The 18,551-nt window shown below is 42.3% G+C and overlaps 1 protein-coding gene across 2 annotated transcripts in view; it reads left to right on the forward strand.

Moving 5' to 3' along the window:
- Positions 1-18,551, forward strand: part of LOC110538890 (rho GTPase-activating protein 7) — a 120,692-nt gene that overhangs the window by 84,798 nt on the left and 17,343 nt on the right. Inside the window, exons 1-6 of one of the 2 annotated variants that reach the window (XM_036937474.1) lie at positions 1,617-1,825; positions 13,931-14,002; positions 14,124-14,205; positions 14,410-14,473; positions 15,478-16,871; positions 17,079-17,252. In XM_036937474.1, the coding sequence (XP_036793369.1) occupies positions 1,813-1,825; positions 13,931-14,002; positions 14,124-14,205; positions 14,410-14,473; positions 15,478-16,871; positions 17,079-17,252 (1,799 nt within the window). In that variant the 5' untranslated portion in view covers positions 1,617-1,812. Of the gene's footprint in view, positions 1-1,616; positions 1,826-13,930; positions 14,003-14,123; positions 14,206-14,409; positions 14,474-15,477; positions 16,872-17,078; positions 17,253-18,551 lie in introns of those variants that run through there. The other variant, XM_036937473.1, reaches the window with a different exon arrangement.

The raw sequence follows: 18,551 nt of genomic DNA on the forward strand, positions 1-18,551 counted from the left end.
CCCAAGCAGAAAAACGTAATAATTGTGCCAAGATAAAATATTTGGTCAGTTGTGACAGTTACCGTAGTCAACATTTGTCTTCAAAAGTGTATTATAAAATAATTACTTTAGTACATAGACATGAAGCAGAAGCGGTTTCAAAATCTGCAGGAAAAATAACAAAACTTTGGTCTGCATTATGATGGACTATGACATCATGCACATAAACCAGAATCTTGGGCTAGGGTCATCCAAGAAAAACATCTCATTCCCAGTAACAGCCAAGAATGCCTATTTCCAGGTTTTATTATAAACTTGAGCTAAGCGCTCCAGGAAGGTTGCCAAGGGGACCTTGGTTCCTGTACTTCACTCTTGTGTAAAAGTCATTAGTTGTTTTCATTTCTTTCCATCTTTCATTCAACTGTGAATTAATGCAGCAAAGAGGTGGCCCTCTCAAGGGGTTTTCACATTTAAAAGAGCCTAATCAAACACCTACGTTGTAAATGGAACCTATTACCGCTAATGGCTTACCTAGGAATGAATCCTGATGAAGCCTTGAAGAGGGCTATTAGCACTGCAGGTTTTTGTCATCATCCACAGTGGTTTAAGGGTAGTCATTAGAGTTACTATCCTCTTGTTCTTTTGATTTGAACTAAATGTGCCATGTTCTGCTTTGAAACAGCGGCTGCCTTTTACAAGATGCTGATAGCAGCTACAGGAGAAGGTCAGACCACATATAAGTGTGGGCTGCAGGTTTTAGAGGTAAGGTACTGTACCATAGGAATAATTTGACTTTCAAGGAACATGGAAGGGTTCCCTGTGGCTCAGTCGGTAGAGTGTGGTGTGTTCAACATCAGGGTGTTCGATTCCCATGGGGGACCAGTATGAAAATGTATGCACTCTGGATAAGACTTCTGCTGAATGACTATGATGTTAATGAAATCCATGAAAATGTTATTGAGTGAGTTCTAATGACATAAATAAGTGATCGATTGTTTGAGTAGGATCAGTATATATGGAGTCAAAATTCACCATTTTGTCAAGAAAAGTGAGAACATAAATGTGTAAGAAATGTGGCATCTGGATATTGGAAGGACTAGTTACATAAAGTACAAATATTGTACTGTATTATATAAAAAATACATGATTATTATGAAACCCGTGTGGAGGGAATTTCATCATGTTCTTAGCCTGACTGTCTTTGAGAGTTTCCGTGTTTACCATGATAGGCTGATTGTCTGCTACATCTAATTTTAGCTGTCAAGTCTGACTACAAAGGGGGGAATATGCCCTCAAGGCCAGTGTCTGAGGTTAGGAAATCTCTTTCTGGTCACTCCAGTCTAGTCTAATACCAACAGGGCAATGTCATGGGATCAACCACACTCTCTTAAGGGTGGTGGTGTGGGGGGGAATACATTAGCTAATTTAAAATGAATTATTTTATATCAGATGTTACAGTTGTATTAGTTGTCACAGTAGAGAAAGTTATCTGAATTCTGAAATACTTTATAAATACCCTGGCATGCTTTAAAAGTCAACAGCCTTGGTCATCCATTATGTAGTTTTGGAAGCCTCCCTCCTGGGGTGAGCGTTAAGTGCAGTTGGTATGGTCCAGGGGAGGGAAGGGCGACTGGAAAGTGGAAATATTTGTACTGATTTCACTATGATGGCCAATATGATCAAGACAGCTGAACTTGTCTTCAATATTTGATTAGATTTGTATAGTTGTTTTGTATTTTTATTATTCAACATCAAGTTTGATAAATTTGCTCATTCTTAACAAGAATAAAACGAGACTAAATATCACATTTCATCTGACAACATTACAGCACCATGTTGATTACAAGTAAGTAACAACTTTTCTTCTATGAACTTTAGTAGTACAATAGCAAATTCTAGGACTCCGACAAATATAAACTTAGATGTATTAACATATTCAGAGAGCCACTACTAACCTGATAGGGTGTCAGCTGTGAGGTTCATGTGATGCTCAAAATGAGGTGAGGAGTTCAGATGATGTAAGGTGATGTGCTGCACCACCGCATGAGCATCAGCCCTTTAGTCTAATGCATGCTCTAGACTATAGTTTTGCAACAGGCTTTTAAAAAGACTTATTTAACTAGCCGAAATGTTTTGTCATATAGATTCAAAAGGAATAGTTTGACTTTCAAGGAACATGAAAGGGTTCACTGTGGCTTAGTTGGTAGCAAATGTGTGTGCAACATCAGGATTTGTAGGTTTGATTCCCACAAGGGACCAGTATGCTAAATAAATGACTATACTGTTAATACAATCCTTGAAAATGTTCTTGAGTGAGCTCTAATGAAAAAAATAAGTGGTTGATTGTTTGAGTAGGATCAGTAAAGAGTGCCAATATTCACCATTTTGTCAAGGAACGTGAGTACATAAACATGATACTTCAGCTCATTTAAAATTAATTATTTTATATCAAATAATGTAATAAATACTTGTTGAAATAGCCTAGATGTTTTGTCATATAGATTATAAAGATAGGTTTCTTAGTTTACTCTAAAATTAACAAAATCAATCCTATAACAAAAGTCCACGTAAAATATTCAAAATACATCTTAAGAATTCATGCCTACAGAGTACAACATTTCTATTTGTATTTCTGGCCTGTAGGTTGAGTGTTATGTGGGAGAGTGTTGAGGCTGTCGAGTTGAATTCTTCATGCAGGTGCCAGTCAATTGATTAAATTCATTTCAGTGATGTTAGTGTTAGTGTGTAATGTTAGTGTGTAATACACTGTATTTGTTTCCTGCTCCATACATATTCCTAGCATGTAGGCAATGGGTTCAGGCTGCAAAATTTGATGAACTTAGGAGTTGTGATAGAAAACCAGCTGCTTTGGAATCAGAGATAAAATGCCTAGCAAATCTGTTGTTTTCCAATATGGATTTTTCCCATGGTGTTAGCTTTTCAGAGGAACCAGACTGAACAAGGTCACTCAGTCATTGCAATGGATTAGAGTATTTGGTCTCTAATCAACTAACTGTTGCATTTCACCATTTTAAGATTTGGCATCTTATCATGTGCATAGTTCTACTTGACCATTAAATGCCAAGTATTTCAATCCAATCAACATGATTCAAAGTGAGCAGACCCCTAAGTTGGGCTCATTTGCAGATGGTTCTCTAAAAAGGTTCAGTAGAGATTGACCGGTTCATTGTGGTGTCTAGTATTTCCTAGAAGACCTTAATTCACCAATTATACTTTCTGCAATCTGAAAGTTCTCTAACTATAGCAGCGAAAATCCCTCCAACTCATTTCCCCATTGGCATGAGTGGATCACATAGACACTGTTGTTAGCAACCAGGAGCAACAGAGCGCAGGAACAATTATACCTATGACCTAATGCAATTCTACCTGCCAACTTTGGCCGGGGAGTAATGGAATGAGATAAGCCAGCACTGGTATAGATGGTTAAGGGGGATAAATGATTGTGTAACAATCACCAGGTGCTCTCTGATTGCCATTGTTATAGGGCCATTGTTACTTTTTCCATATTAACTCTGATTTGCTGACTGAGTGACACACTTGGGTCATACACCAAATACCTAACAGAATAGAAACATGATAGATGACCAACTGCTGGATATCACTGTTATTTGTGATTCATCAAACATCTATATTCTCTGATTTAAGAACAGAAAATGGAGGTCAGTTCTATCTTTTGGTCTTTCTTGTCTTTTCCTCATAAAAAATGTCCTTGTTTACAGTCATTCAGAGGACATATGTTGGCCATTCCCTAGAACACATCCATTGTGTTGTAATCTACAGTGCCTTGCGAAAGTATTCGGCCCCCTTGAACTTTGCGACCTTTTGCCACATTTCAGGCTTCAAACATAAAGATATAAAACTGTATTTTTTTGTGAAGAATCAACAACAAGTGGGACACAATCATGAAGTGGAACGACATTTATTGGATATTTCAAACTTTTTTAACAAATCAAAAACTGAAAAATTGGGCGTGCAAAATTATTCAGCCCCCTTAAGTTAATACTTTGTAGCGCCACCTTTTGCTGCGATTACAGCTGTAAGTCACTTGGGGTATGTCTCTATCAGTTTTGCACATCGAGAGACTGACATTTTTTCCCATTCCTCCTTGCAAAACAGCTCGAGCTCAGTGAGGTTGGGTGGAGAGCATTTGTGAACAGCAGTTTTCAGTTCTTTCCACAGATTCTCGATTGGATTCAGGTCTGGACTTTGACTTGGCCATTCTAACACCTGGATATGTTTATTTTTGAACCATTCCATTGTAGATTTTGCTTTATGTTTTGGATCATTGTCTTGTTGGAAGACAAATCTCCGTCCCAGTCTCAGGTCTTTTGCAGACTCCATCAGGTTTTCTTCCAGAATGGTCCTGTATTTGGCTCCATCCATCTTCCCATCAATTTTAACCATCTTCCCTGTCCCTGCTGAAGAAAAGCAGGCCCAAACCATGATGCTGCCACCACCATATTTGACAGTGGGGATGGTGTGTTCAAGGTGATGAGCTGTGTTGCTTTTACGCCAAACATAACGTTTTGCATTGTTGCCAAAAAGTTCAATTTTGGTTTCATCTGACCAGAGCACCTTCTTCCACATGTTTGGTGTGTCTCCCAGGTGGCTTGTGGCAAACTTTAAACAACACTTTTTATGGATATCTTTAAGAAATGGTTTTCTTCTTGCCACTCTTCCATAAAGGCCAGATTTGTGCAATATACGACTGATTGTTGTCCTGATTGTTGTCCTCCCACCTCAGCTGTAGATATATGCAGTTCATCCAGAGTGATCATGGGCCTCTTGGCTGCATCTCTGATCAGACTTCTCCTTGTATGAGCTGAAAGTTTAGAGGGACGGCCAGGTCTTGGTAGATTTGCAGTGGTCTGATACTCCTTCCATTTCAATATTATCGCTTGCACAGTGCTCCTTGGGATGTTTAAAGCTTGGGAAATCTTTTTGTATCCAAATCCGGCTTTAAACTTCTTCACAACAGTATCTCGGACCTGCCTGGTGTGTTCCTTGTTCTTCATGATGCTCTCTGCGCTTTTAACGGACCTCTGAGACTATCACAGTGCAGGTGCATTTATACGGAGACTTGATTACACACAGGTGGATTGTATTTATCATCATTAGTCATTTAGGTCAACATTTGATCATTCAGAGATCCTCACTGAACTTCTGGAGAGAGTTTGCTGCACTGAAAGTAAAGGGGCTGAATAATTTTGAACGGCCAATTTTTCAGTTTTTGATTTGTTAAAAAAGTTTGAAATATCCAATAAATGTCGTTCCACTTCATGATTGTGCACCACTTGTTGTTGATTCTTCACAAAAAAATACAGTTTTATATCTTTATGTTTGAAGCCTGAAATGTGGCAAAAGGTCGCAAAGTTCAAGGGGGCCGAATACTTTCGCAAGGCACTGTAACTAGGCCACAGTAACCACCCAATGTCATATCATCCCTAGCACTCCACTTGTCTAATGTTACAGTTCTCAACATAACTTCACAGACATTTGAGGTTTTCATACCACTTTTACGCCTCACTTGACACTTGCCATCCCAGTAAAAAGCAGCTGTATTTGCATTCCACTGAGGCTGTCGAGTCTAAGGCTTGGTCCTCTGGAGGATGTTGTGAAGATCAGAACCATGTAAGCTGTCAGAGCAGAGAGATGTTACCATATCACACTGAGATGCTTTTCTCATGTCTATCGACTCATGAAGAGACATGGCAAAATATAGCTCTAGGCCTGGAGGCCCATATAGTGGTAGGACTTAGGAGACTGCTACGAAGAGTGGGTGTGTAGTGTGTGTGGTGCGCACTGGGACGCACTGGGGGGGGCAAGGATTGCGTCAGGGCTAGAGCACGTAGCGCCATTTTCCCAGGCCCCTAAACACACTTCTCCGACTTCCTGGCGCTGTGAGGGAGGGAGGGGTTGAATTGCAAGCACGCATCTCTTATCAGAACCCAGAGCCCAAAAGCACAACTTCCTCCAAGGCGGCCTGAGGAATTTGGAAAAGGAAGAGCCTTTCCCTTCTTGGCCTTATTAAAATTGGCGGTCTCACAGATACCATCATGCTTATACGCAGGAAGAATATAGTGGTGAACAAGGCGCAGTGAAGTTAATTGTTCACTATTTTATATATATTTCATACTGCAACTGGGTCACCTGTCTTATGCCTTTTCCAGCCCTGTGATGTCATTCTGACCACTGGTTTGGGTAGCTAATAGTTTATTTACATCTGGGAGCAGGGTGTTATTATAAGGTGATAACAACTTATTCCACCATAGGCTTTATGGTTGTTCCACGGTGCCTTTTGAGAAGTGTAACTTAATCTCAAGAGGTTAAATAAATAAAAATACTGTAGCAAGTGCATATTAAGTGTCAAATAAAGTAACACGGTTGACCGTAACAGGGTTGACAGTAACAGCGTTGACAATTTCATCTTAAATCAGCCATAAATTCCATTTTGACAAGGGGAATGGAAGCTTATTGTGTGCAACAAGGAGTGGCAATGGAAGGGGGGGGGGGGGGGGGGGGGGGGGGGGGAATGGTTAAAACATTTGTAGGCTGTCTATGGGTAACAGGGTTGACGTGTTAGGCTTGACCCGCTCAGTTTTCCACCACAAAACACAGGAAAGGGCCAAAAAGAGTAGAACCAGCTCACCTATTTTTACGCTATGATTTGACTATTAGCTGTTTAATGTTGCTTTTGAAAAAAGATTAAAGAAATAGTTTACTTTCATCATATTCAAATGGGAGTTCACGTAGCAGGGTTGACCTTAAAATGAGGGATAGAGGTAAATGAATCAATAATCACACTAAATAATAATCTAGAGAAATGACTTTGTCAAAGCAAAATAATAACTAGGGCTTCAAAATGATGGCGAAAACTTAGAGAAATGTTGGGGTTAAGTGGATTAAAATCTTCCTAGATGTCACAGAGGGTGCAGGCTTTTTATATAACCCTGGCAGATACATTCTGATACATAGCTTTACAGCCTCAGAGTTATGTGATACTAGCATGTATGTCATATCTTAGCAGGTACAGCTGATATCCTCTCTGTCACAAACTCTGTCCGCCAATCCCAAAACTTGTATTTGTGTTTATTATGGATCCCCATTAGCTGCTGCCAAGACAGCAACTATTCTTCCTGGGGTCCCGCAAAATGAAGGCAATTATACATTTTTAAAAACATTACAAGACATTCACAACAGATTTCACAACATAATACGTGTGTGCCCTCAGGCCCCTACTCTACTACTACATACCGTGCCTTGTAAAAGTATTCATCCCCCTTGCCATTTTTCCTATTTTGTTGCATTACAACCTGTAATTTAAATTGATTTTTATTTGGATTTCATGTAATGGACATACACAAAATAGTCCAAATTGGTGATGTGAAATGAAAAAAAATCAAAAACTGAAAAGTTGTGCATGCATATGTATTCACCCTCTCACGGCTGTTGAAGGATGAGGACCAAAGTGCTCTAAACAGAGACAACCTCCCACACACACAGGTGGGAAAAGGTTACCTAAGTATGGTTCCCAATCAGAGACAACGATAGACAGCTGTCCCTGATTGAGAACCATACCCGGGCCAACACAAAGAAATAGAAAACATAGAACACAAAACATAGAATGCCCACCCCAACTCACGCCCTGACCAAACCAAAACAGAGACGTAAAAAGGATCTCTAAGGTCAGGGTGTGACACACCCCTTTGCTATGATGCCCCTAAATAAGATCTGGTGCAACCAATTACCTTCAGAAGTCACAGAATGAGTTAGATTGCACACAGGTGTACTTTATTTAAGTGTCACATGATCTGTCACATGATCTCAGTATATATACACCTGTTCTGAAAGGCCCCAGAGTCTGCAACACCACTAAGCAAGGGGCACCACCAAGCAGCGGCACCATGAAGACCAAGGAGCTCTCCAAACAGGTCAGGGACAAAGTTGTGGAGAAGTACAGATCAGGGTTAGGTTATAAAAAAATATCTGAAACATTGAACATCCCACAGAGCACCATTAAATCCATTATTAAAAATGGGAAGAATATGGCACCACAACAAAGCTGCCAAGAGAGGGCTGCCCATCAAAACTCACAGACCAGGCAAGGAGGGCATTAATCAGAGAGGCAACAAAGAGATTAAAGATAACCCTGACGGAGCTGCAAAGCTCCACAGAGGAGAATGGTGTATCTGTCTATAGGACCACTTTAAGCTGTATACTCCACAGAGCTGGGCTTTACGGAAGAGTGGCCAGGAAAAAGCCATTGCTTAAAGAAAAAAATAAGCAAACATGTTTGGTATTCGCCAAAATGCATGTGGGAGACTCCCCAAACATAAGGAAGAAGGTACTCTGGTCAGATGAGACTAAAATTGAGATTTTTGGCCATCAAGGAAAATGATATGTCTGGCACAAACCCAACACCTTTCGTCACTCCGAGAACACCATCCCCGTGCTGTGGGGATATTTTTCATCAGCAGGGACTGGGAAACTGGTCAGAATTGAAGGAATGATGGATGATGCTAAATACAGGGAAATTCTTGAGGGAAACCTGTTTCAGTCTTCCAGAGATTTGAGACTGGGACAGAGGTTCACCTTCCAGCAGGACAATGACCCTAAGCATACTGCTAAAGCAACACTCGAGTGGATTAAGGGGAAACATTTAAATGTCTTGGAATGGCCTAGTCAAAGCCCAGGCCTCAATCCAATTGAGAATATGTGATATGACTTAAAGATTGCTGTACACCAGCAGAACCCATCCAACTTGAAGGAGCTGGAGCAGTTTTGCCTTGAAGAATGGCCAAAAATCCCAGTGGCTAGATGTGCCAAGCTTATAGAGACATACCCCAAGAGACTTGCAGCTGTAATTGCTGCAAAAGGTGGCTCTACAAAGTATTGACTATGGGGGGTGAATAGTTATGCACGCTGAAGTTTTCCGTTTTTTAGTCTTATTTCTTGTTTGTTTCACAATTACAAATATTTTGCATCTTCAAAGTGATGTTGTGTAAATCAAATGATACAACGCCCCAAAAAATCTATTGTAATTCCAGGTTGTAAAGCAACAAAATAGGAAAAATGTCAAGGGGGGGTGAATACTTTCTCAAGCCACTGTATCTACAACACAAAATCTGTGAGTACATGTGTGTATAGTGCATATGTTATCGTGTGTATGTATACATGTGTCTGCACCTGTCTGTTTTTTAAATTAAATGTTAGTGCTTGCATGAGTTACTTGATGTGGAATAGAATTCCATGTAGTCATGGCTCTGTGTAGTACTGTGTACCTCCCATAGTCTGTTCTGGACTTGGGGACTGTGAAGATACCTTTGGGGGCTTGTCTTGTGGGGTATGCATGGGTGTCCGAGCTGTGTGCCAGCAGTTCAAATAGACAGCTTGGTGCATTCAACATTCAACTTCTCACGAATACAAGTAGCGATGAAGTGAATCTCTCCTCCACTTTGAGCCAGGAGAGATTGACATGCATATTATTAATGTTAGCTCTCTGTGTACATCCAAGGGCCAGCCATGCTGCCCTGTTCTGAGCCAATTTCAATTTTCCCAAAATTCCCTCTTTGTGGACCCTGACCACACGTCTAAACAGTAGTCCAGGTGTGACAAAACTAGGGCCTGTAGGACCTGCCTTGTTGATAGTGCTGTTAAGAATGCAGAGCTGATCTTTATTATGGACAGACTTCTCCCCATCCTAGCTACTGTTGTATCAATATGTTTTGACCACGACAGTTTACAATCCAGGGTTACTCCAAGCAATTTAGACTCCTCAAGTTGCTCAATTTACACATTATTCATTACAAGATTTAGTTGAGGTTTAGGGTTTAGTGAATGATTTGTCCCAAATACAATGCTTTTCGTTTTTTAAATATTTAGGATTAACTTATTCCTTGCCACTAATTCTGAAACTAACTGCAGTTATTTGTGAAGTGTGCAGTCAATTCAGTTGCTGTGGTGGCTGACGTGTATAGAGTCATCCGCATACATAAACCTTTTTCAGGACCCTGTCTTTCAAAATGAATCAGTAAAAATCCAAATAACTTCACAGATCTTCACTGTAAAGGGTTTAAACACTGTTTCCCATGCTTGTTCAATTAACCATAAACAATTAATGAACATGCACCTTTGGAACGGTCGTTAAGACACTAACAGCTTACAGACGGTAGGCAATTAAGGTCACAGTTATGAAAACTTAGGACACTAAAGAAGCCTTTCTACTGACTGAAAAACTGAAAAAGAAAGATGCCCAGGGTACCTGCTCATCTGCATGAATGTGCCTTAGGCATGCTGCAAGGAGGCATGAGGACTGCAGATGTGGCCAGGGCAATAAATTGCAATGTCCGTACTGTGAGACGCCTAAGACAAGCGCTACAGGGAGACAGGACAGACAGCTGATTGTCCTCGCAGTGGCAGACCACATGTAACAACACCTGCACAGGATCTGTACATCCGAACATCACACCTGCGGGACAGGTACAGGATGGCAACAACAACTGCCTGAGTTACACCAGGAACCCTCAATCCCTCCATCAGTGCTCAGACTGTCCACAATAGGCTGAGAGAGGCTGGACTGAGGGCTTGTAGGCCTGTTGTAAGGCAGGTCCTCACCAGACATCATTGGAAATAACGTCGCCTATGGGCACAAACCCACCTTCGCTGGACCAGACAGGACTGGCAAAAAAGTGCTCTTCACTGACGAGTCGTGGTTTTGTCTCACCAGGGATGATGGTCGGATTCGTGTTTATCGTCGAAGGAATGAGCGTTACACCGAGGTCTGTACACTGCAGCGGGACAGATTTGGAGGTGGAAGGTCTGTCATGGTCTGGGACAGTGTGTCACAGCATCATCGGACTGAGCTTGTTGTCATTGCAGGCAATCTCAATGCTGTGTGTTACAGGGAAGACATCCTCCTCCCTCATGTGGTATCCTTCCTGCAGGCTGATGACCCTCCAGCATGACAGTGCCACAAGCCATACTGCTCGTTGTGTGCATGATTTCCTGCAAGACATGAATGTCAGTATTCTGCCATGGCCAGCTAAGAGCCCGGATCTCAATCCCATTGAGCACGTCTGGGACCTGTTGGATCGGAATGTGAGGGCTAGGGCCATTCCCCCCAGAAATGTCCAGGAACTTGCAGGTGCTTTGATGGAAGAGTGGGGTAACATCTCACAGCAAGAACTGACAAATATGGTGCAGTCCATGAGGAGGAGATGCACTGCAGTACTTAAGGCAGCTGGTGGCCACACCACATACTGACTGTTACTTTTGATTTTGACCCCCTTTGTTCAGGGACACATTATTCCAGTTTTGTTAGTCACATGTCTGTGGAACTTGTTCAGTTGATGTCTCAGTTGTTGAATTTTGTTATGTTCATACAAATATTTACATGTGTTAAGTTTACTGAAGATAAACACAGTTGACAGTGAGAGGACGTTTATTTTTTTGTGCTGAGTTTAGATATTCCTGGCTTTACTTAAAGCCAGTGGAATGTCATTAGTAAAGATTGAAAAAAGTAAGGGGCCTAGACAGCTGCCCTGGGGAATTCCTGATTCTACCTGGATTTTGTTGGAGAGGCTTCCATTAAAGAACACCCTCTGAGTTCTGTTAGACAGGTAACTCTTTATCCACAATATAGCAGGGGGTGTAAAGCCATAACACATATGTTTTTCCAGCAAATACTATGATCGATAATGTCAAAAGCCTCACTGAAGTCTAACAAAGCGCCCTGGACAATATTTTTTTAATACATTTATATTAGTCATTCGTGTAAGCACTGTGCTTGTTGAATGTCCTTCCCTAAAAGCATACTGAAAGTCTGTTGTCAATTTGTTTACTGTAAAATAGCATTGTATCTGGTTAAATAAAGGGGAAATCTGGTGAAACACAATTTTTCCCAGAAGTTTACTAAGGGTTGGTAGCAGGCTGATTGGCTGGCTTTTTGAACCTGTAAAAAAGGCTATACTATTCTTAGGTAAGGGAAATCCTTTTGCTTCCCTCCAAGCCTGAGGGCACACACTTTCTAGTAGGCTTCAATTGAAGATCTGGGAAATAGGAGTGGCAATATTGTCCACTATTATCTTCTGTAATTTTCCATCCAAGTTGTCAGACCCCGGTGGCTTGTCATTGATGATAGACAACTTTCATTTTTTCACCTTCCACACTTACTTCACGGAATTCAAAATTACAACCCTTGTCTTTCATAATTTGGTCAGATACACTTGGATGTGTAGTGTCAATGTTTGTTGCTGGCATTTCATGCCTAAGTTTGCAAATCTTGCCAATGAAAAAATTCTTAAAGTGATTGATTCAATGAATGATGGAGCAGAGTTTGCCCAAAATGTAATTTAAGGTGCTCCAAAGCTGTTTACTATCATTCTTTGTCATTTATCTTTGTTTCATAGTGTAGTTTCTTCTTCTTTTAATTCAGTTTAGCCACATGATTTCTCAAATTGCAGTACGTTGGCCAATCAGTTGTACAGCCAGACCTATTTTCCATTTATTTTGCCTCATCCCTCTCAACCATACAATTTTTCCATTCCTCATCAATCCACTGGGATTTCACTGTTTTTACAGTCATTTTCTTAATGGGTGCATGCTTATTACTAACTTGGATAAGACATTTTGTAAAGATGTCAAGTGCAGCATCTGGTTGCTTGTCATTACACACAACGAACAAACAAATATTCTTTACATCAAATACATAGGAATCACTACCAAACTTATTGGATGACCTTTTATACACTATATTAAGCCCAGCTTAAGGAACTTTAGTTTTCCTATATATGGCTACTATATTGTTATCACTACATCCTAGGGATTTGGAGACTGCTTTCAAACACATGTATGCAGCATTAGTAAAGATGTGATCTATACATGTTGATGATTTAATTCCTGTGATGTTTATAACTACCCTGTTAGGTTGATTGAATGAGGTTACAGGAACTAGTTACAGTTTGAAGCTTTCTCTTGAGTGGACAGCCTGATGAAAGCCAGTCAATATTGGACAGGACAGAAATCATCCTCCTCTAACACTAAGTGATCAAACCTGGCTGTTGATTTGATGAACCCCATTCCCATCTAGCAGAGTTTATCTCCCCTGGATCAAACGAGTCTTGTGATATTCACAGCTTGTTTTTCCCCTGTTTACATATCTCAGCCATCTGCTTTTTTCTTGTAATTATGTCAGACACTCTTATGTAGAGCAACTTACAAGAACAAGTAGGCTCAAGTGCCTTGCTCAAGGGCACATCGCCAGATGTTTCACTTAGTCAGCTTTGGGATTTGAACAATCAACCTTTTGGTTACTGGCCCAACGCTCTTAACCACTATGCTACCTGCCGCCTCTTTGTAACTCAACCTCCAGCTGTCTTCCCCTGACCCCCACAGCCTGGGAGAAAAACACCTAATTCCAAGTACTCTCTCGTTGTTTCTTTATCGTTTTCTCTCTTTAACGTTCTCTCTCTTTCTCTCTGGGTTTTATTTCATGAAGTACCAGTGAGTTTGAAGAAAGATTGCACTTCTTTCCACCATCTGTCCCTGACAGTACTATGTCAATGGTGGGAGTTAGCAGATGGGTGGAACCTCAACAGAGGGGACATGAAAGGCTGTGTGTGGCCAGAGGGACTGAAGCCACTTCTGACAAACGATGTCTCACTTTTCTGTGTCTGACACACACACGCCACGTTAGCCAATTAGGAGCAATTAGGATGGCCTCTTCCAAAAATCCACTGTAAAAGTACACCCTCTCAGAGATGAGAGGAGAAAAAGGAGAGAGACGCTTCTATTTTTGTCCACATTATTTTTGCGAGTGTAATTAAAGCGTAAAATAGCTCGCTTAATATGCACAAATATTTGTCCTGATATTAAAATGGGCCAACCAGAAAATAATTGTAATTTAATTTGACTATTGTTTTTTTGTTTGCAGAGATCGAAGCGAAGGAGGCTTGCGATTGGCTGAAAGCAGCCGGCTTTCCCCAGTACGTGCAATTATACAAAGGTAAATATCAAATAGTAATCCTCTCAAGCCATCAAACACAATCTATTACAGTGCACACCACATCCACATATTTGCTCATCCATAACAAACAGTGTCATATCACGCCTTGTTTGCCTCTCAGATTGCAGGTTCCCCATTGATATAGACTGGGTAAAGAGTGATCACAGTTTTCTGGATAAGGATGCACTTGATTCACTCTGCAGGTGAATAGCTGGACTTTACATCCACTCCCTCCTTCTTACCATTGCTCCTTGTTCTACTGGTGGAGTGTATGTAGTGCTGGAATACTTAATTGGGCTGGGGAAAGAGAGAGAGAGAGAAAGACAGAGTGTGTGAGTGCGTTTGATTTCGATTGGGTCCCATGCTGCTGTGCTTGTTTAACCGCCATTATTCTCCTCTGCTTACAGGAGATTAAACACTTTAAACAAATGTGTGGAGCTGAGGCTGGAGCTGGGCAGATCAAAGAGACGGGTGAGTGAGAGTGAACACCATGGAACACCAACATGGCAGCTCTGTCAAAGACACCGCAGTAACCAGAGGAAAAGCTCCTAGTTAGAATTTAACACATCGATTTCCACTGATATTGATGGCTAGGTAGATAGCTCCACCCACCTCCAAAACTCCTCAAAACTTCAATAGTCTTTGTTTGAGAAAGTGCAGAGAAAGATAATTTGGGTGAAAACTCTAGAATTAATCATGTTGCATAATAATTTTCTACTTAAAGTCCCAGTGCAGTCAAAAACTAGATTTTTCTATATTTCATATACATTTCCATAACTATGAGGTTGGAATAGTACTGTGAAATTGTGAAAACGAATTCTAGATGAGTTTTCTAAGAGCTAGATGAAAAAGAGAAATTAAATTTCATTCTGTTTTGGTGGGATGGAGTTTTGGCCTTCCATAGTGACATCACCATGCGGTAAATAGACCAATAAGAGATTTCCTAACCTCTCTGCCAATAACCTCTCCTCCCCACTCAGACCACTCCCAGACAGTCCTCGCAAAATTTTAGCTTGTGAAATTATTATTTGCTAAGAAGCTATTCTTGACATTTTTGCATCATTTTAATAGAAAACAATCACATTAAGGTACTCAATTGTTACCCAGAAATGATTTGACATTGATATAAAAATGGCTGCATTGGACATTTAGTGTTCTCAGAGACTCGTTATCTCAGAATTTTGTTATCTTTGTGGAAGATATAATAAAGAAGGAAAATATATTTTAAAAATCTATATTTAAAATACTATATATATTTACAAAACAATATACATGGGGGATTGGAAATGATGCAGACAATTTACATTGATAGAGGCCAAAATCTATCTGCAAAATTAAAGCTGATCTACTCAAAAACATAAAAGAAATAAAACATATCTCTGAAGAGTTACACGATGTCCAGAAATAGTTGGCCCTGATTTTTTTTTTGAGACATGACTCATACAGTACCTTGATTATTGTCTTGTAATTCTTAGTTGGAGGAGTCAGAGGATGAGGAGCCCTGTGCCATCAGTGCCAAATGGGCCTACGAGAGGCAGACAAGGCGCTGGCGTCGACTAGAGGGGATGGGCTTACTGTGTTTACCGGACAGCCATGATATGTCCCCGTGTGAATCCAACGACCGTCATGAGGTCTGCTCCCTCCACAGCACCAGCAGCACTGAGAGTGAGGGCCGCAAGACTGCCACTGATGACCAAGAGACCAGCAGGAGCTCGTCTCGCTGCTCCTCCACCAACAAGACCATGTCCCTGGACACGTCGTTCAGCGGGCCCCCCTCCCCAGGGGGTGAGATGCTCGGCTTCAGCAGTGCTGAGGAGCGCTTCCCGGACAAGCCCCCCAGGAAGAAGGGCCCCAGTCTGCTGAGGAAGATGGAGAAGCTGCGTCTGAGGAGCACAACCACCCTCCGCTCCCCAGGCCACAGTGGCCACAGCAGAACCAGGCTGGTCATCTCTGGCCCCGTACTCCAGGTGGGTTTGGATGTCGAGCACAGGCTGAGACGGCTGCAGTGCCTGGACATCTCCACCCTGCAGGACAGGGATAGGGACCGGCCGGGCAGCCAGGCCTCCTCCTCACCATCCTCCCCCCACTCAGGCAGAAGCAGCCGCAGCACATCAGAGAGCAGCAGTACTGTCAGCACCCCAAGCCCCATCACCAGGGTACGCAGCAACTGCAAACGAACCGGCGGGGTCCAAGAACAGCACCAGGAAGGTCTCCACAGCGGCCCGGTCCGAGAGCTCCAAGACTACAAGGACGAGAGGAATAACCACGAGAGCCTGGTCTTCCAGATTCCCCAGGGACACAAGCCAGGAACCTTCCCCGCTGCCCTCACTCACAACAATGTCCTGTTGCCCATAGACAACACTTCCGTCAACTGGAGAACTGGGAGCTTCCACGGGTACCGTGGGCGACGGAGCAGGGGGAGCGCAGCGGCCAGGGACCAGGATTCCCCCTGCTGCAGCCCCCCAGCCTCATTGGACCACCGGGCCAGTATCTATGACAATGTGCCGACAGGCCAGGTGATTGGCCAAGAGGTGGAGCATCACAGGGCGGCGGAGACGGAGGAGATCAGCGAAAACAATGACGTGTTCTCTGCGCTGGACAGTGTGATGGAGCGTATCAGCGGCCTGCAGCAACTCGTCAACACCTGGACGGACAAACTGTCAGATGACTCTGACTCTGACTCTAACCGCGGCTCCACCCCCTCTCCCTGCCCCTCCTCCTCCAACCACATCCACCTGGAGATCAAGGAGGCTGAGGAGCTGGGGCCGGTAGCCGTGGAGGGGGAGGGAGATGAGGACAGGGAGAGCCTAGAAAAAGAATCTGTGGATGGAGATGGCACAGAGGTTCAGTCACTACTTCGCAATATCAGGTGAGAACAGGCTGTGGAGAATGACAGCTGGCCTGAGTGTTCATTAAGAAAGCATATTGGAAGTTTATTACTCGTACATACAGATCCATTACTTATTTAATTGTATCATTGAGAATAAAAATGCAAATAGGTTTTCGATAAATCATATTGTAAATGCATGAACTCTATCACTGAACAAATCATTGTTCTGTTGTGTCTGTTCTATAGACGGAGCCAGCACCACTGGTCAAGCGAGCAGAGCCTTCCCTCAGTGACTGCCAGCAGCCCAGGGGTCGAGGCCCAGCCTGTCTCTCACCTCCACCTGCTGCGGAAGCTCTCCCTACTTAAACTCACCGCTCTCATGGACAAGTACTCCCCCTTCAGCAAGCAGGGCTGGAACTGGTAAGGAATGGGAGGGGAAGTGAAGAGGAGGGAGAGGGAGAGGAGAGATGGGATGGGGAAGGTAGAGTTGAGGTAGAGAAAAGGAAGGGTTGGACCAGAAGAATCAAAGGAAAGTGGTAGTGCGATGAGGGAAATGAGGAAGAGAAGGGGAAGTGGGGGAGGAAGGGCAGAAGAGGTGGAAGATTGGATGCAGAACTCACTATTTATGTGAAGTTGCAACCTTGCCTCTCACAAGACAAAACACAGGATGCTGTCAGAGCAATAAACCCCTCCAATAAAGATGCACAAAAAAATCAGCATCTGAAAAAGCGGGCATGACAAAGTATAACCTTCAGGCTAGATTCCTGGGGAAATTATAGACAGGTCCTCTTCTTTCCTTTTGGATAAGGTCTGTAGCTGGGTAATATACGATATGTGCAGTTGAAGTCAGACGTTTACATACACCTACAGCCAAATATATTTAAACTCAGTTTTTCACAATTCCTGACATTTACTCTGAGTAAATATGCCCTGTCTTAGGTCAGTTAGGATCACCACTTTATTTCAAGAATGTGGAATGTCAGAATAATAGTAAAGAGAATGATTTACTCAGCTTTAGATTCTTTCATCACATTCCCAGTGGGTCAAACGTTTACATACACTCAATTAGTATTTGGTAGCATTGCCTTTAAATTGTTTAACTTGGGTCAAACGTGTCGGGTAGCCTTCCACAAGCTTCAAACAATAAGTTGGGTGAATTTTGGCCCATTCCTCCTGACAGAGCTGGTGTAACTGAGTCAGGTTTGTAGGCCTCCTTTCTCGCACACGCTTTTTCAGTTCTGCCCACAAATGTTCTATAGGATTGAGGTCAGGGCTTTGTGACGGCCACTCCAATACCTTGACTTTGTTGTCCTTAAGCCATTTTGCCACAACTTTGGAAGTATGCTTGGCGTCATTGTCCATTTGGAAGACCCATTTGCGACCAAGCTTTAACTTCCTGACTGATGTCTTGAGATGTTGCTTCAATATATCCACATCATTTTCCGTCTTCATGATGCCATCTTTTTTGTGATGTGCACCAGTCCCGCCTGCAGCAAAGCACCTCCACAACATGATGCTGCCACCCCTGTGCTTCACGGTTTGGATGGTGTTCTTCTGCTTGCAAGCCTCCCTCTTTTTCCTCCAAACATAACAATGGTCAATATGGTCAAATAGTTATATTTTTGGTTCATCAGACCAGAGGACATTTCTCCAAAAAGTACAATCTTTGTCCCCATTTGCAGTTGCAAACCGTAGACTGATTTTTTTATGGCGGTTTTG

The sequence above is a fragment of the Oncorhynchus mykiss genome, chromosome 12 (genome assembly GCF_013265735.2).
Source record: "Oncorhynchus mykiss isolate Arlee chromosome 12, USDA_OmykA_1.1, whole genome shotgun sequence".
Lineage (NCBI taxonomy): Eukaryota > Metazoa > Chordata > Actinopteri > Salmoniformes > Salmonidae > Oncorhynchus > Oncorhynchus mykiss.